Genomic DNA, 19,611 nt, shown 5'->3' with positions numbered 1-19,611 from the left:
AAATTACAAACATTGTATATTACACTTTAAAAAGGACAGCCTAATATAACGTGTAACCTATTTTCCTCATTATGTTACACTATGAACAATGAAAGAAATAGGTTACATCAAAATGTAAATAAATAACTGCACTTGGTTTCCTTTTTTTCTGCAGATGACAAATTGTGTGCTCATCCACTTAGATCGCAGTAATTAAAAATAAAAACATAGGCAGATGGAATCTAATTTGGTCTCAGATGTGTTTAAGCTCCATTTAAAGCAGTAAACATGTGGTTTGGTTCTTGCTTTTCTAAACACTGCCCTTTAAGGTAAGGTTTACAAAAATTGTGTACAATCATAAGAGGCTTTGGTGAAAGTCCTAAAATTCAGAACAGAAATCATGTACAACAAAACAAAAGACAGCTGTAAATATATTTTTATTTACTCCAGTTATTAGAACAAATCACATGAAACAGGGAATTCTTCACTAAAAACAGCAACAAAAAAGCATGGTTTTTAAAAAAATCCCTTCATTTTTCCCCATGCATTCAAAATGTGCAAGACTCCGACATGTGGGGGAAAAAAAGAAAGAAAAAGAAAAAAAAAAATCACACACACATAGTCTAGATAACATTCAGCTCTTTCATAACAAACCATCAGGGAACACTGTAACTAAAGCGTCTTGTCTCAAATGGCTGAGCTGAAATTACATTAAAACTGAGGGATGATTTCTGATGAATCAACAATCAAAAAAAAAAAAGAAAAAAAAAGAGTAAAATGCAATACTAACGCAAACCAAACCAAATGTAACAAAAACATGACTTATTAACTAGCGGCCAATTCCAGTTCGAGTAAGCCAGCCAGACCCCATCCTGTCATATTCATTCACAAAACCAGAGGGGGGTAAGCAACTGGCCCCAGTGCAACATCCAATGCATTTTCCAGTGTACGATACCCCTCCTTAAACCCCTGACAAACATGGCTATTTATGCTGCAGACGTCACTTTTGCTGGTGTTTAAAGGGGCAAAAACGCACCTTTGACATTCAGCCACGCAAGACCGCAGAGTAGCACACGCACATCTCAATTTAATACATGCAAACCATAAAAATGAATGAGGGAAGCAAAATCTTGCCTTCTCATGCAGTCATACCACATGGCATTATTGGGTAAAGTAAAAATATACAAATTAATAGACATGCCAGGCAGTGTTTGGATGTGACAGGCTGCCTGTCATATCAGGAAGCTTGGTAGAAAGGGGACAGTGAGGCAGGCTCAGTTATCCGCGGTGAGATGTGACATTCTGGTGGGGAAAAGTTTCTCAGAGAGCTACTTTGAAATGCCCAACCCTTTCCAGGTTCTGCTGGCACATATATCACTTTTCTTTCTCTGCAGTAAAGCAGGTACATTCTCATTGTCTTTTTGAGGTGCATGGCTCTACAGCGTTGTCTTTTTCCACCATTCAGGTTTAAATGCATTTTCATTTTGGCTCAGACTGGGCTGCGATTGAGCCCAGGGATGCAGGTGCAGAGGTCATCATTCATGACGTCCTGCAGGTCCCTCCTGAATTAAAGTCATGACACGTGTTGTGGATGAGGGGTGAACAGTGCGTTGGTGCGATACGAGAGGTTTGGTTTGTGTGCTAAAGCAGCTCCTCTCTTTGTTTTTTAGGTTTATGAGGACCTTGGCCGTTACGCAGAGATCCGTTTTGGGGTGGCAGGAGTTTTCCACGCTCGCGATCAGACCAGGGGATTCCTGCCTGACCATCATCGCTTTCCAGATCAGAATCAGAGTGCATGAGTGCAGAAGATGTGGGAGCAGGAACTGGCTTCAAGCGACCTGGAGGAATAAGACAGGGATAGGAGGAAGTATCTTTGCGATGGAGAATGTACAGTATCATATACAGTAGTAAAATAATGATACAAAAAAAACTATAACAAAATATATTTATAATCAATTATTAATAATGATCTAATTTTAAGCCACTTTTTTTTTTACACAACTGTTCAAAGGTTTGGAGCCAGTAAGAAGTTTCTTATCAAGGCTGCATTTATTTGATCAACAATGCAGTAAAACAGTAATATTGTGAAACAGTAATACAATTTAAAATAACGGTTTTATATTTTAATATATTTTAAAATGTAATTTATTCCTGTGATGGCAAGCTGAATTTTCAACAGTCATTACTGCAGTCTTCAGTGACACATCATCCTTCAGAAATCATTATTATCAATATTGGAAGCAGTTGTGCATAATGTTCTTTTTAGCAGCATCATATGACCCCTTTAATATTTATGTGGAAAGCGTAATACATATTGTTTTGTCAGGATTTTTTGATAAATAGAAAGTCAAAAAGAATATCAGCATTTATTTTAAATGACAATATTTTGTAACAATCTAAAAGTCTTTATCACTTTTTATTAATTTAATGCATCCTTGCTGAATAAAAGTATTTATTTCTTTCAATGAATTACATTTCTTGTAATTAAATAAAATATTGTTCAGCAACTGACATCCCTAAAAGGATAACATAATTATCTTCAAATGGATCATTTTTTTACCAGGTCTTGGTAACTGCAATTCCAGAGACTCCTGATCATCCCCCTCCAGCATTTTATAGCGGCTCTTTCGTCTTACTTTGCTTTTCCGTCTGCTCAAGACATCATGCACAGTTTTAATAAACAATAAACCTTGAATTAAAAAAATATGATAAATAAACAGATTATCATCCGTCTAACTCTTACCTTCGACAGCAGCACACGATACCCCATATTACAGTCGTGATAGCAACCACGATCATGAACGATGCTATCGTCACATATAATACACTCCATTCTGAAAGAAACACTCAACAACATAAACAGACCTTCAAACCATATGTGAACCAACTTAAAACAGCTTCCCTCCACAATGTTTTGCTTAGTGTATCCTCACCACAATTGCTCTCAGCATCCCAAAAATAAGTATTGAATAAATTCTCCATCCAGAATGGGTGGCACACACAACGTCTGGTGAAGGAATCACATTCCCCGTGACTGGAGCAGTTCAGCTGGCAGACTGGGGAAAGATCAGATAGTCAATAAAATACCAGCGCTGGGCACTGCTACATTACAAACATGAGTTAATGAAGCATTTAATGAATACTCACTAACGGTGTCCACTCGCCGGGCCCTAAAGATAAGGAATTCATTTTTTTGCTTGCGAAATTTGTTGCGTAGTTCCATAGCAACACTATGGCCGGCCAATGGAGGTCGTCCAGGACCTCCAGATACCAGAAATACCAAGCGAGTGCTGTAAAAGTAAGTAATATCATCCCATATATGTAAAATATGTTTAAAACTGGAGCATGATTTTAAACATTTATTTCAAAACTAATGTTCAATTTATTTACATGAACCTATGCATGAGTATTGTAAAATGAGAAATTCTTCAGTATTTTCTTTTCAGTGCCGTGAAGCAATTTAATCAGATCAGTGGAGGTGGGCATTAAGTTTAGCACTGTCTAAGAAAAAGCTGGACTGACCTATGCTCATTGAAGGTGCCAATCTCTCGCACAGAGATGTCACTGTCCAGGACACCCAGCAGGACGCCAACCTGTCTGATGAGCATATCCTTCTGTCTGCGGGACACCTGAGCCACAGCAACTTCCAGGATCAGCTCAACCAAGTCTCGCTCGTAAACATCTGAGGAACAACAAGAAATTTATATTAAATGATATTGCTTTGATTTATTTATTATGGCCTCCTTTAGCTTAGGAAAAGCTAGTCATAGTACCAGAATTTCAGTAAGTGATAGCGATGCCAGTGGATTACCACAATTCACTACCACAGCCAAAACCGATTTGAACACTATTGATCATACTCTTTTATTTTAATAATAATTATTACATTAAAACAATGACATGTAGCCTTCAAGTATTAATCAATAAAGTAAACAGTGGTTGCTTAAATGTTTTTCAAAAATTAACATTGAAGTAAACATTCATATTCTTTAGGTATCTAATAGTTATGTCTGACTCATGAACAAATTGACTGTTTGAGTCAGTTCTTTTGAATGAATCATTATTCTGACCAGTTCTTGGATTAACTGCTCACCGACTGATTGTCTTTTTATTTATTTATTTTTTGACTGAACTTGACTACATGAAATTACAACACTGTTATGAATAAAACCTTTTAAAATAATAATAAAAACTAAAACAGCAATATATGAATAAACAGAGCTTTATGATGAAGTTTTAAAGCATTTAAAGCAACACTGTAAAGTACCAGTACTTTACATATCACGGGCTTAGCAGCATACTGAAAAATGTTAATGCAATTTTATTAAAAATATTAATTTTATGTAATTATCTTTTACAAGCATACTGACCTGGTCGAACCTCTACAGTGCCTCTATCAGTACTGGTCTTTCCCTTACTGTCAGTTACAGTCAGAGTGAAAGTGTACTTCCCTTCCACCAGATTACCAAGAAAAAGCACTGTCTGATGGTCAGAGTTATTCAGGACATCCTGGAAGAGAAAAAGGTCCCAATCACTGTGGTCCTGATATATGACTCCTCTTTCAGGTGGAGTTACCATACCTTTAAGGAACAAACTCAAAGAAACTACACCAAAGTGTGACTGTTTGAATATTCAACGGAGTCATGAATGTCATTTGAATGTATGGAGCACGGCTCGTATGAATTTCACTCTACTGAACAGTACCGACCCCTGCAGCTGGGCTGCTGTCTTCACGGGTCCAGAGGTAGCTGATGCTGCCCTTATCATCTGATGATCGAGAACCGTCCAGAAATGCTGTACGGATGGGAAGAGTGATCGGAGGACTGGACAGCACTTTGGCAACTGGTGGCTGATCATCCTCTGATTTAAAAAAAGGAAAACTATTTCTATTATTACAGACAGACAACCACAGAACAGGTTGATGGTGGGCTTGCCCAAACGGCATGAACAAGTCTTCTAACAAAGCCTACTAACACCCACATAAAACCTTCCTGGATTTAATTAAGGACACACACCTTCTCTGACAACGACAGAGACTGTGTCAGAATTCTCCAGCATCCTTTCATCGGTCACTGTCAATGTGAAAATGTACTCGCCCTCCTGCAGACCGGTCACCACAGCAACTGCAGTGTCTGCATTATCAATTTTCACCCCTTCTGGGCCCCTGTAACACCATCCAAAAATAAAACCATGAGTCTACATTTAAAGTATTACATTACGCCTTCTACACACTGCACGATTTTAGCAATCCTATAAGATCACTGCATGTCACATTGTGCGACATGGATCTAATAAACTTGGGTACGACATGCATGTAGACTGTACGATGATGACACCTATAAACTCGTATGCTACGACGCACATTTCTATAGAAGAATAAAACGTCTTCAGCATGCGCTAGTGGTAAAAAAATATATAAAAAATAAAAAAAGGGAGGCGGCGAAAGAGGAAGAGATAAGCAGTTTTATGTTTTAGCACCATGTCGTGTTGATTTCATGTCGCATTTTTTGGGGGGGGTGGCTTTTTTATGCCTTTTTATTTCGATAGGACAGTAGAGTGGTGACAGGAAAGCACTGGGTGGAGAGAGGGGAGCAGGATCGGCAAAGGACCTCGAGACGGGAATCGAACTCGGGTCGCCGTGAGCGCAGTTGTGCTGAATGTCGACGCACTAACCACGAGGCTATTGGCGCCGACTATGTCGCATTTTTATTGGCTGGTCAGTAAACGTGGGCTGTAGCAGCAAACACACTGTGCGATGATCATGCTGATTTTTTGACACTGTCAGAAAATTAGTGTAGGCTATCATTGGTCGCTAGACCGTGACAACGTCATCTTTGAACCTTTCTCACTGTATGACATAGGACCACCATGTAGGAGCCACGATCACAGAAATTGCCACGATTGTTTCACAATGCCAATCTTTCATCTGGGATAGCCGAAAATCATGCAGTCTTGTCTCGGGCAGTATTAAAGACATTTAATACAAAAAGTAGGGCTGTCAAATAATCACATAAAAATGTAATTACTTAGCCTGTATATGCAGATTAATTAATTAAAAAAATTATTTCGTAATCTTTGCTAAAAAATAAAGATAAATAAAGGCTCTTAAATAAAGATAATTTAAAAACCATTACACTTTTGTGGCAGATCAATATTGTAATCCTTGAATAGACAGTATTACACGTAATACAGTGTTTTATTTCCATATATATATGTTTTTGTCTTTTGTTCACTAAGACTAAAATGATTTGATTAAAAATACAGTAAAAATCAGTAATATTGTGAAATATTATTACATTTTAAAATGAAATCAATTTTAGTCATTTCTCTAGACTTCAGAGTCATATGAACCTTCAGAAATCATTGTAATATGCAGATCTTGTGCTCAAGAAACATTCTTTTTTATTATTATCAATGTTGAAAACAGTTGTGCTGTTAAATATTTTTGAGGAAACTGTGATACATTATTTTCAGGATTCTTTGATAGAAAGTTCAAAAGAACAGCATTAATTTGAAATAGAAATCACTTGTAACATTATTAATGTCACTTTTGATCAATTTAATGTATCCTTGTAGAATAAACCTATTAATGTTTTGTCAAAGAAAAATAATAATTTACCGAACCCAAACTTTTTAATGGTACTGTATGTTCAAGTATGAATTATACTAAATTAATGTGTTAAATAATTCAGTCCAAATGAAAAAAATAAATACAGCCCAAAAAACTTGATTTTGTACATTCAAGAAGTTCAATAATTATAAATATAGCTGCAAGCAGCAATTAAGGGGCCAAGCACAACAGAGGCAAAATGAGGAGCAAAGCATGGAGCATCAGACCAACCGCAACAATGAGTAACTGAAGCCATTTTAGGATAAGTTTAGGATAAAAATGTATTTGGCAATGCCTTCTACACACTGCACGATTTTAGCAATCCTATAAGATCACTGCATGTCACATTGTGCGACATGGATCTAATAAACTTGGGTACGACATGCATGTAGACTGTACGATGATGACACCTATAAACTCGTATGCTACGACGCACATTTCTATAGAAGAATAAAACGTCTTCAGCATGCGCTAGTGGTAAAAAAATATATAAAAAATAAAAAAAGGGAGGCGGCGAAAGAGGAAGAGATAAGCAGTTTTATGTTTTAGCACCATGTCGTGTTGATTTCATGTCGCATTTTTTGGGGGGGGTGGCTTTTTTATGCCTTTTTATTTCGATAGGACAGTAGAGTGGTGACAGGAAAGCACTGGGTGGAGAGAGGGGAGCAGGATCGGCAAAGGACCTCGAGACGGGAATCGAACTCGGGTCGCCGTGAGCGCAGTTGTGCTGAATGTCGACGCACTAACCACGAGGCTATTGGCGCCGACTATGTCGCATTTTTATTGGCTGGTCAGTAAACGTGGGCTGTAGCAGCAAACACACTGTGCGATGATCATGCTGATTTTTTGACACTGTCAGAAAATTAGTGTAGGCTATCATTGGTCGCTAGACCGTGACAACGTCATCTTTGAACCTTTCTCACTGTATGACATAGGACCACCATGTAGGAGCCACGATCACAGAAATTGCCACGATTGTTTCACAATGCCAATCTTTCATCTGGGATAGCCGAAAATCATGCAGTCTTGTCTCGGGCAGTATTAAAGACATTTAATACAAAAAGTAGGGCTGTCAAATAATCACATAAAAATGTAATTACTTAGCCTGTATATGCAGATTAATTAATTAAAAAAATTATTTCGTAATCTTTGCTAAAAAATAAAGATAAATAAAGGCTCTTAAATAAAGATAATTTAAAAACCATTACACTTTTGTGGCAGATCAATATTGTAATCCTTGAATAGACAGTATTACACGTAATACAGTGTTTTATTTCCATATATATATGTTTTTGTCTTTTGTTCACTAAGACTAAAATGATTTGATTAAAAATACAGTAAAAATCAGTAATATTGTGAAATATTATTACATTTTAAAATGAAATCAATTTTAGTCATTTCTCTAGACTTCAGAGTCATATGAACCTTCAGAAATCATTGTAATATGCAGATCTTGTGCTCAAGAAACATTCTTTTTTATTATTATCAATGTTGAAAACAGTTGTGCTGTTAAATATTTTTGAGGAAACTGTGATACATTATTTTCAGGATTCTTTGATAGAAAGTTCAAAAGAACAGCATTAATTTGAAATAGAAATCACTTGTAACATTATTAATGTCACTTTTGATCAATTTAATGTATCCTTGTAGAATAAACCTATTAATGTTTTGTCAAAGAAAAATAATAATTTACCGAACCCAAACTTTTTAATGGTACTGTATGTTCAAGTATGAATTATACTAAATTAATGTGTTAAATAATTCAGTCCAAATGAAAAAAATAAATACAGCCCAAAAAACTTGATTTTGTACATTCAAGAAGTTCAATAATTATAAATATAGCTGCAAGCAGCAATTAAGGGGCCAAGCACAACAGAGGCAAAATGAGGAGCAAAGCATGGAGCATCAGACCAACCGCAACAATGAGTAACTGAAGCCATTTTAGGATAAGTTTAGGATAAAAATGTATTTGGCAATATTGGCAATTTTGGAAAAATATGGCAATATTGATATCCACTTTCTTGGTATGACCCACGGAAAATTTTTAGACCAGTTTCATTACAATAAGCTAATTTAATCAAAATGTATTGGCATTTTTGGAAATTTCATTATTAAGGGTTATTGGCTTAAAATGAATGGTTTAACACTTTTGACCAATAGGTGGCGCTGTTACCGAATCGATGTGGTATGGTCAGTGTGAGGTGACAATGGCACATACAAAGTTTGGTGCCAATATGTCAAAGCTTTCCAGAGATACAGCCTCAGATGCAGTTTGGCATGCCAACAATTTTATTGATGCATTATTTGAAAATGGTTTGGTCTATCAAAAAGCTTTTGATAACTTTTTGTCGGGATGGTCTGAAGATGGTCGGAGTCAAATTTGGTGAAAATCAGACCACCTGTCTTGGAGAACTCCAAAAAAGTAGGTTTTCAACATAAATCAATATGGCGGACAGGAAGTTCGGCTGAATATGGCAAAAATGGTATCTGTGTTCTCGGCATGACCCAAAGAATATATGAAGAGTTTATTTGCAAAAACAGATAACTCCATTTTTATTTACTTTCAGAAATCATGTTTTTTTTATTGTGCATTCCAAGTAATATAAATTAAACCAATGCAGTTGGGTTGTTTTGATTGAGTAATAGTAACTTAAACAAATACAGGTAACTTACAAAATTAAAGTTAATTGAAAGTATGAATATATATAGATATTAAAAGTTAGTTTTATAGCAGAAGCAGATAACCCCAACAGTTGTTTTTTGGCAAAAGCAGATAACTCCACATTTCATGTTTCAGAGTTAAAAACACTAATTTTATCTTTGTAATCTCCTCAGCTGACAATGTAGATGCCTGACAAACGTTATTGTTGTTGTGATCATAAACTGTATGGATGTGATTACACGCAATACACAGAGCTTTTTCCTCACCATTGTAACGCGCTGCTTTTGCCAGGTTCAGTGAAAAAGTTTCAGCTTTTATTTCCCTTTTTACGCCCTGAAGAAGATATCACAGGTTCATCAAGTTCGTCGAAATTATCCATCCTCGAACACTTTTAGTCAGCTTTGATGAAACTCCTCTCAGCTAGTGCGTCTTTTCAAAGGAAAGCAGCCTTGTCACCTGACCTGAACACGGTGCGCTGATTCGCTAAAATGGACTTATCGGCTTCTGTTCAAAAACATCAAGGGCGCTTGTCGGCTTCTGCAGTAAAACGTGAACTCGCGATGCCTTGAAAGTGGACAATACCGGCTTTTTTGACAAAACTTGTTTAGGGTTCAGATCACGCCATATGTGGAGAATAATGCACAACGATCCGCTCATTTTTTTTTTTTTTTAAGTGCCGTTTATCGGTGTTTGCAAATAAACTCTTCATATTGAGACCAGTTTCATTACAATAAGCTAATATACTCAAGATTTATTAGTATTTTTGGAAATGTCATTTTAACTTTTGACCCAAAACTTTTTGAGTACCATCAGGGCATGGTGCCGAAGACACATACCAAGTTTTGTAATGATACACAATGAATGCGTTCTTAAAATATAGCATTTTATGACAAAATTGAAAACGACCGACACCCACAATGGCTGACATAGGAAAATTCGGTATGGTTCGACTCTGCATGCTGCACCAAATCTAAAGATTTTTAGCCAAACCATTCAGAAGTTATAAGCAACTATAACAATTTTTCATATCTCCCGACCACTAGGTGGCGCTGCGCAGAAACTGTGCAAGTAGCCTCAGGTCATGGGTTTCATAACACACACACACCAAGTTTGGCATGAATATGACAAAACGTTGGAGAGATATAGCCTCAATTCTGATTTGGTGAGCTTTTCGTTGAAATTGTTTATGCGGTTTTTGAGAATGGATGGGTCATCAAAAAGCTTTTGATAACTTTTTGCCAGCATGGGCTGCCATATACTCAAGAGCGGAAGAAAAAGAACAATAATAGGAACGCCAATGGATACAATTGGCGCAATCGCACCTTCGGTGCTTGGCCCCTACAACAAGAAACATACACAAGAGCATTACATGCAGGGAGAGTGTACGTGTGTAACTGACTTGGTCTTTGTCCAGTGGTACGTGGCAATTTTTTGGTCATCGCTGCTCTTGCTGCCGTCCAGCGTGGTACGATCGACAGGCAGCGTCAGCTCCTTGTCTGGACCAGCATCCGCTACAGGTGGCTTGTTATTTTCTGGAGGGATTTCACATACAGCGTGCTCAAGCAAATAGCAGCTTCAAAAATAGATGTGAATCAGAGTGCTCTGTATTTAAAAAGATACCTGGCTGGACAATGACAGTGACCTGAGCCGTGTCTTGCTGGCCAGATGAGTCAGTGACGGTTAGCTGAAAGGTGTAGTCACCCTCCTGCATGGCAGACAGCTGCAGAATGGGTGTTCGCACACCCTATGGAGAACAAAACAAAGGTATGCTCACTAATCCACTGGTTGGCAAACATAATAAACATAAATGGCATTCGAAATAGCATTGTGTTTCTCAAGTACCTGCATCTCCACCACCTTGCCCTTGCTTTCAGGGCTGAGTGACCATTCGTAGGACAGATTCTCGTGGTCATCAGTGCTTTGGTTGCCATACAGTGTGATATAGTTGCGTGGTAGGGTGATCACTTGGTTGGGTCCGGCATTAGCTGTGGGCCTGTAGTCCGTGGCCTTGTTGACTAACAACATGGCTTGGGTTGAATTCTGAGCTCCATCCGAGTCAGTCACTGTAAGACTGTTGGAGGAAAAATAGATAGAGCATAACACACTTTTCCAAACATACTTGTGAGTCAAGTGTTATTTATATTTGAGCGTTTTTTTAAATAGTTTGCCCAAGGACAGACTGGTTTGCCAGGTTTTACAGTAGCTCTCTGGTTACTTCCTGAGGTCTGAAGACTTCAGCAAAATGGTTCCAGGGAGGCCCAAAGAAAAGATTACGAACAGGCCATAATGTGCATGAAAAGCTGGATAAAACATACCTGAAGGTGTAGTTACCGGGAACCAGGTTGGTGAGAGTGAGAATAGCAGTATCACCCGAGGCTTTTTCCTCTCTGAGCGGCCCCTTCACCTCCTCCCAATGCCACGACACCACTTTATCATCATCAGTACTCTCTGAGAAACACAAGACATTTATGACCACAGATATTTCATTAGATATATTTTTCTGATATTCTGATTGATAAAACTTGCATTAAAACACTTAATTTGTTATTTTGACAATCTCATTATAAACAATGAAGCTGTCACTGCATGTTTCACAATTAATAAACTGTCCTCAATATTCTTTCTTTTTTACTAATAGTGCAGCTCTAGGTTAAGCCTTAGCTCTAATTTACATTACAGAACTTTTTTTCTACTGTCAATAAAAAAAAAAAAACTTTTATTCAACAAGGATGCATTAAATTGATCAAAAGTGACAGTAAAATAAATGCTGTTCTTCTGAACTTTCTATTTATCAAAAAATCCTGAAAAATGTATCATGTCACCCAGAAGACAATTTATTGTAATATTTCACAACATTAGTCTTTTTACTGTTTTTTTTTTAAAGAAAAAAAATGAAGTCTTTCATTAAGCATAAGAGACTTTTTTTATATATATTTTTTTTTGCAAACCACAAACCTTTGAACGGTAGTGTACATTTAAAAAAATAATAATAATACAATGAGTATAAAATGCTATTGTAAGGATAAAACAACATTAAGACTGGTTTAATTTGATAAAAATCTGATACGCACGACTGCCGTCAATCACAGTGGAGCTTGTAGGCAGCGAGATTTCCTGGTACTTTGGAGAAACCACTGCAACAGGTGGCTTATTAATTCGCGGCTCTATAGAAAGCAAGAAACACGAGACTTATACATATTTTATGTGACATTTATACGGGCTGCCCAAACAGAGCGCAACTCTGAAAACTGAATCCGGTACAATTAGCAGGTACATCAATACTAAAGTTACCTGGATTGACAGTAACGTTGACGTATCCCTCCCCATGAGCACCGTCACCATCCACTACCATTTCAAACTCATAGAGGCCCACTGTCAGCTAAGGGAAACATTGTTCAGAATATTAGGAAAGTCTAGAACATTAAAAAGTCACGCCTTTTAGACAATAAAAGAATAAGAGACCCATTTTTTCTGTACCTTACTGAGCTTAAGTGTCTTGCTGTGTTTACCCTCCATTTCTCCACTGTAGTCTTTTGGATGTGTCCTCAAACGCCAATTAAAGGCATAGTTAGCCCCTAAAGGAATTACCAGAGAAATTAATACAAAGATGAAGGAGGAGGAACTAACAGCAATGGCTAATGCAGAGCAGTACCTGAAGGGGGCGCTGGCACTACGAAAGCATTCAGCTCCACCTCATTGCGCGGTAAAGTGACCTCCACATTTTTGCCAGCAGACACGACCAGCTCTCGCACTGCTACTTTAAACAAATGACATTACACAAGGTTTTAATGCATTACAGATACGTCTGCTTTGTAAAATAGACATTGATTTGGTTTCTTTTTCATTTACTTTGTAAAACTGACAAGACAGGTTGTAAATGCATGCAGTACAATAACACAATTATAAAGAGGAGTATGTTGTACCAGCTGGTGTAGTCACTGAACGGGTGTCAGACGTGGACTGCGGTGACTGATTACTGTTGTTCAATGCTGAATGATCCACAGTGTCTGCATCCAGTGTTGAATTATGCTCAGATGCTGAGAGAGCTACCTGTTCTCCACTGCCACCGGTGGACTGGATGGTGGTCTCACTGGCTGTATGTGGAGGAGCTTCACCATTGGATGTGGTCAGTGGTGCTGTGGGTTTCACAGACAAGCCCTGATCTGTTTCCTGTGAGAGTGAAAATATCAGTTAGTTCACAGCGATATACTACAAATCAAAAGGTAAAGTGCAAAATTATGCTTTAGGGCAGTGATATAAAAATTCCATACCACTTTTGTCTAAATAAATTTAAATAAATACATTTTTAAAACTCTCTTTTTTTTTTAAATGCCACAAGTCACCACAACATTATAATGTACAGTATAAAAATGCATATCAATAATTTGTTATTACATTTAACAGTGTTATTACATTATTTACTTTCATTAGAATAAATTACAGGATTAATATTAATCATTATTAAATAAAAATAATTAAACAGTAAAATATTAACTTATTATTTTTTGCAGTAGATAACGGCAAAGGTAATCTAAATCTAAAAATATGGGAAATAAAAATGCACAATTAAATATCCAATAGCATACTATATACAGTATACATATATATATCCTGCAAATCAAGTTATTGTGTAAAATGTTGTTTTATGACAGTGACATTAAAATTCTATACTAGTATTTTGTCTAATTAAATGAGAAAATCCCTAATTCTAAATGACACAAGTAACCACAACATTATAATGTACATTGATGCATATACAAATTCATATATTTGCTATTATATTTAACAGTGTTATTAATATTTTACATTTTTTATTAAATATTAAATGAAATAATATTTATAATTATTAAATAAAACAAAAATAAATAAATATTAAATGAAATAAAATATGAATTATTTTCATTTTTTAAAAGATAACTTTAAACAAGCATTACATGATGTCAATGGTAATCTGTCCAAATGTAAAAGTATGGGAAATGAGCATGCACAATTAAATATTCAATATCAGACAGTATACATATGCTGCAAATCAACAGTTAAAGTGGAAGTTTTATGCTTTAGGATAGTGGGTCTCATTTACTAACTCAGATCATCTGGATTCATCAACATTAGAATAAGGGTCATAACAAATATACGTATCTTTCCAGTGAAAATTTTAACACATTTATTAGAACAAAGTCCTCTGAGATCATGTAATGCAGCTTACATGCTCCGTTTCCCTGATTACTCTGATATCCTCAGCATTTCGAGGTTTTCTGCGCATTCTCTTGTTCAGCTGCTGCAGAAGCCCCAGTGATTTTCTATCCGGCTGAGGAAGTGATGTAATGGTGCAGCCCTCTTTTTGAGCACAGGCCAGTAATACACATCTTCCACCGAGACTCCACACAGCACCACAGGATGGCTTCAAACAGCAGTATTCCCAGCACCGAGGCCCTCCCTAACTGAGCATTAGATGATGGCAAAGATAATCAAAATTTTAAAAAAGGGCAAATGAGCATGAAAAATAATTAAATATCCAGTATTGGACGATAAATATATTAAATTGACAGACATCAAAATATTGAAAAATTTGGGGAAAAAAAATATAATAAAAAAAAATAAAAATTACTATTGTCTGTATATTGTCTATTAACTGATAAATGTCTAATATTAAAACGCTATTCAGGGTCATAACAAATATACGTATCTTTCCAGTGAAAATTTTAACACATTTATTAGAACAAAGTCCTCTGAGATCATGTAATGCAGCTTACATGCTCCGTTTCCCTGATTACTCTGATATCCTCAGCATTTCGAGGTTTTCTGCGCATTCTCTTGTTCAGCTGCTGCAGAAGCCCCAGTGATTTTCTATCCGGCTGAGGAAGTGATGTAATGGTGCAGCCCTCTTTTTGAGCACAGGCCAGTAATACACATCTTCCACCGAGACTCCACACAGCACCACAGGATGGCTTCAAACAGCAGTATTCCCAGCACCGAGGCCCTCCCCCATCCACTGCCAGTGGCCGCCAGCCCAGACCAATGACGCTGCTCCAGTGGATACCCAGTACACCACCCGTTACTGTGCACATGCTGGCCGAAACCCCTGAGAGAAGGACATACAGTACATGGCAAAACCAATGGTTAACAAGGGCAAAATAGACCTGAGAAAAAGAAAAGATTACTAAACATTACAAAACTATGGCAATACAGTATGAATGTTTTGGACTGTATGCTAATAATTATTTTTATTTTATGGCCAATAACCGATAAATGGCTGATATAATACACTATTTTGTCTAAAGAAATGTGTTTTAAAAAATGCCACAGGTGATTTTAGTTACTTCAACATTATAATGCACAGTATAAAAAAAATGCATTTTCATTTTGAGGTTTGCCATTACATTTTGTTGTTTTTAATCATTTTAATTACTTATTACTTAATATTAAATGAAATAATTCATGCTAAATATTTTTAAGTTCAATAAAATAATTATAAGAATATATATAAAATTTTAAAAAAGGGCAAATGAGCATGAAAAATAATTAAATATCCAGTATTGGACGATAAATATATTAAATTGACAGACATCAAAATATTGAAAAATTTGGGGAAAAAAAATATAATAAAAAAAAATAAAAATTACTATTGTCTGTATATTGTCTATTAACTGATAAATGTCTAATATTAAAACGCTATTCTATTTTGTCCAAATAATAAATAAACTAATCAAATCTCTCATTTTAAAGTGATTTAGTCACCACAACATTATAATGTACAATATAAAATATGCATATGCATTATAAATATTAAATGAAAAAAAAAATCTTAATATAAAATAAATATTAAAATAAATTAAATATTTAATAATCATTTAATAATCATTTATTTTTAACATTTTAAGTGAGCATTAGATTACGACAAAGGTAAAAACTGAGGAATTAAGCATACACAACTAAATATATATTCAATATAGACAGATAATGATAAAATTAACGAAACTCTAATATTGGCCAATACATTGGGAATAACATACAATTCATATGGTATAGAAAAGGCTTTTAAATGGACAGATTTCCCACATAAGCTCTACTGTAGAGCTCAAAAAAAAAGGCTATTTGACAATACTTGCATGTAGACTTGCATCTAGCCCTGATACGATGGGAAATGCCTGCTCATGCCACCACAAGACAAGGCTGTTTATCATACAGGTCACTAACACATTGCACTTTTCTGCACTGACAAGTTCCAGGAAGTCAGAGTCCAGTTAGACATCCACCCCCTTCCCCAATCCCTTCATAGACACTGTTTTGTCTAGAAAGACTGTAACCGTGACAACAGAGGGTTGCTTATTATGGGCTAGCAAGTGAAACTTGAACTGCAAGACACAGCCCCTCCCGTGCAGTTTTTCTTTGGGGTGGGGGACTGTGGGCCTGTTGTGCGATTTCCCCCTTTTTGTGAAAAGGAACACAGTGTCCATTATGCTTCCCTCCAAATCAGTGCCATCACTCATGACCGCTACAAGTCACAAATAGCCTATATACTCATACACGCTAACAATGGTCCCAACAGTTGTCTATTATTTGTCCAACATTCAACTAGTGGATTAATCATGCTGACTAGTGTTTTTTAGTTTAGTTTAATATTTTTAGCTGTGTTGTTTTAATGTCTTTCTATAACTGTTCGCACAAGTTTGTCTGCTCACCATTCTTCTGCCACTGATTTGGAGTTATTTCAGACAGAGGTCACAAAACTCCAGGAAAAAAATCTACAGGACCTGCTTACCAGAGACTGAGCAGAGAAAACACAGACAGCCCAGGTACAGTGAGGTAAATTGGACGGGCCATTTCCACCTGTGCATCCTTGGCTCCGCATTGGGCATCTTCCAACTAAGCAAGAGGACCTTGGAAAGAAAAAGACACCAAAGTTATACAGCCATTTTATCTGACCTATGTTAAACAAAAACTAAAAGTTGCTTGTAAAGTTACTTAGAATGTTTGTCATACCTTTCCCTAAAAATGTTACAGAAAGCCCAGCAATACAGGGAGGTAAATGATGTGAAATGTGAGCAGACAGATGAAAAGTCGTCCACACAAACACCTCCTGAAGCCACAGCCGCATGGCACCACAGCACTGTGTAAATACAGGGATTTCTGTTACAAACAATTCATATTAAACAAATTAAAGTCTGTAAATCTTATCTCGGTTATGTTAACAAAATCAGCAGCCAACTATCTACTTAAGTGTCCTATTCTAATTCAAACTTTTGCATCATTATTTTGCATCAATATATATATATATATATATATATATATATACACACACACACTAACAAAATAATTTAAAGTCAGGCTATGAAGATGTCACAGCTTATGAGGAAGTGAAACTGCATTTGACTAATTTTGGAGAAAAATGAATGAAAAATTACATTCCCAAAAATCAAATCTCAAAAATTATGATTTTGTCATTTAATCACCAGCATAATGTTCCAAACCTGTATGACTTTTAATCTCAAATGAAACACAAAAGGAGATGGCTGACAGAATGACAGCTGCGGTCATTTTTCATTTTCACGGCATTATTTTACATTGAATGAAAGCGAAAGGTGACTGAAGCTGTCACGCTGCATTTTTGTTTTTCATAGAAGAAATTAACTATTTCTTTGACACATTAGAATTTTTTCTACATGAATTTCTGTCGTTTATTTCAAAGTAATACCAAGAGAGTTAGCAGAACACGCTGGTTTTGATGTTATGACGGACAGACAGCGACCGTGATGGGAACAGTACAGGACAGTTAAAGGTGACGCGTCGCATTATAAGACAGAAACGGCTATGCGAACAAGACAAGGAAGCGAGCAGGTGTAAAGATCCGGGCTGGCAAACTGTCATCACAGGCCTTCTTTGCGCCAACACAAATACAGTACAACGCACTGGGTAAACAGATTCATTAGTGGTAAACCCTTCGGGGTTTATTTTGCCGTTCCGAGCTAGCAATGTCATTTAACTGAGCGACCGGGAAATTAAAGATGTCGACAAACAGTTAATCGTTTAAAGGATGACATTAATCACCTTCGCTGTTTAAATTATACCCAAAAATTGGCGTGTCAGTTCTAAATCTAAATGAGATTTTAAATATACTATGTCCCCTGCAAGTGGGAAACGCTCACATTGCGCAAAGCTGCATACTGCATTTATAACCCCAAAAAATGTCACATCTCGTCGACATTGTTTATTTTGCTGATTTTCATGCATGATTGGTTGAAGCCCGCGCGTATTTGCAGTTTTTGGTGATTACCAGTGGTGAACTCACTGACAGGTTGCTAACAGCTGTTTGGTCTTGGTTACCACTGGATATGAAATAACTCACGAATGAGCGAACATCATCGCACGACTCTGTATTTATCGATATATTACTGCGCTCAGTGACAACCAGCGTAAAACACTGTCACTCACCTGCTCAATATCAGTCAGATTTCTGTAGCACAAAATGACATTAGACCCTTCCAGCAGCAGGACCTGTTTTCATGTCGATCTGGGTCATTAATCTCTCGCAATCACACTTTCACACGGAAACAGACCAGAGCTCACAGCGAAGCAGCGCATTTCCGCCCTGCACTCCGAGTTGTCATTTTGAAAGTTTGGTATTCGAGCGCAAAACAGAACTGAAACTTGAAATGAAATCATGACTATATTAAGTTATCAATAGAGTTTGAGTTATAAAAGAGTTCTAATAATGCTATTTATTTTATAAAGCAATATACACGCCACTCACAAACATGGCCGACAAACATTCTCCGAAACGTCACTTCCGATTTTAATTTCTCATGTCTAAAACATATTATAACATAATATGAAACATAACAAAAACATAATGTTATCATATAGAAAATGTATTAATCTGTAATGCCTAGAAAATAAAATTTTATTTTTATACGTTTTTCTGGTAGAATTAATAGCTGCTAACTGTAATTATGGCTTACTTTTTATGAATAAATAAAATAAAAAATAAAAAATACAGGTTATTTTATTTTATTTTATTGTTTTTAATCGTCATACTGCAGATGTCATTTCACCACACCAGAGAGCGCTGTCTTTCTTACTTGCTGGGTTTCAGCTCTAGCTCTAAACACTCTCATATGGAACACCTGACCACACACGGAAACACTGACTGTGGCCTGTTTCCCGCCATCTGTCTCTGTTTAATGTAAATACCAGAGGGTAAAAATGCAAGTTCATGTACATATATAGGTCAAAGGGTCTCAATCAGAGATTTATACATCATCTGAAAGCTGAATAAACAGTTTTCCATTGATGTATGGTTTGTTAGGATAGGACCATATTTGGCCGAGATACAACTATTTGAAAATCTGGAATCTGAGGT

At 36.5% G+C, this 19,611-nt stretch overlaps 1 protein-coding gene across 3 annotated transcripts; it reads right to left on the bottom strand.

The window, feature by feature from the left end:
* Positions 1–398: 398 nt before the first annotated feature.
* LOC107706203 (dyslexia-associated protein KIAA0319-like protein) lies at positions 399–18,776 on the bottom strand. 3 transcript variants are annotated; one of them, XM_016509825.1, is made up of 22 exons: positions 18,684–18,776; positions 17,235–17,361; positions 17,014–17,131; positions 15,005–15,333; positions 13,175–13,421; positions 12,904–13,008; positions 12,729–12,826; positions 12,543–12,630; positions 12,323–12,415; positions 11,567–11,699; positions 11,094–11,322; positions 10,872–10,995; positions 10,651–10,783; positions 4,995–5,143; positions 4,688–4,839; positions 4,350–4,488; positions 3,502–3,661; positions 3,127–3,269; positions 2,913–3,035; positions 2,723–2,813; positions 2,540–2,628; positions 399–1,817 (listed from the first exon to the last, which is right to left on the bottom strand). In XM_016509825.1, exons 3-22 carry the CDS (start codon positions 17,108–17,110, stop codon positions 1,621–1,623), a joined length of 2,919 nt encoding a protein of 972 aa, XP_016365311.1. In that variant the 5' UTR covers positions 17,111–17,131; positions 17,235–17,361; positions 18,684–18,776; the 3' UTR covers positions 399–1,620. The 3 variants fall into 3 exon arrangements, with proteins under 3 accessions (XP_016365311.1, XP_016365312.1, XP_016365313.1); XM_016509826.1 differs by having other exon boundaries at positions 12,904–13,005; XM_016509827.1 differs by lacking the exons at positions 15,005–15,333; positions 17,014–17,131; positions 17,235–17,361; positions 18,684–18,776 and adding an exon at positions 14,458–14,681.
* Positions 18,777–19,611: the final 835 nt, after the last annotated feature.

This window comes from Sinocyclocheilus rhinocerous, unplaced genomic scaffold (assembly GCF_001515625.1).
Source record: "Sinocyclocheilus rhinocerous isolate Xijiao unplaced genomic scaffold, SAMN03320098_v1.1 scaffold53, whole genome shotgun sequence".
Taxonomy (NCBI): Eukaryota; Metazoa; Chordata; class Actinopteri; order Cypriniformes; family Cyprinidae; genus Sinocyclocheilus; species Sinocyclocheilus rhinocerous.
The sequence above is the reverse complement of the archived record's forward strand: the minus strand, read 5'-3'. Positions and strand labels throughout refer to the sequence as shown.

What these genes read in the sequence shown, in the direction of transcription:
- LOC107706203 (XM_016509825.1), bottom strand. Translation starts at nt 17,110, where the DNA reads ATGCCCAATGCGGAGCCAAGGATGCACAGGTGGAAATGGCCCGTCCAA. An exon ending in TTTTCTCTGCTCAGTCTCTG is followed by an intron (nt 15,334 to 17,013) that starts GTAAGCAGGTCC and finishes TCCTTCTCTCAG; the next exon opens with GGGTTTCGGCCAGCATGTGC. An exon ending in GGCACCTTCAATGAGCATAG is followed by an intron (nt 3,270 to 3,501) that starts GTCAGTCCAGCT and finishes TTACTTTTACAG; the next exon opens with CACTCGCTTGGTATTTCTGG.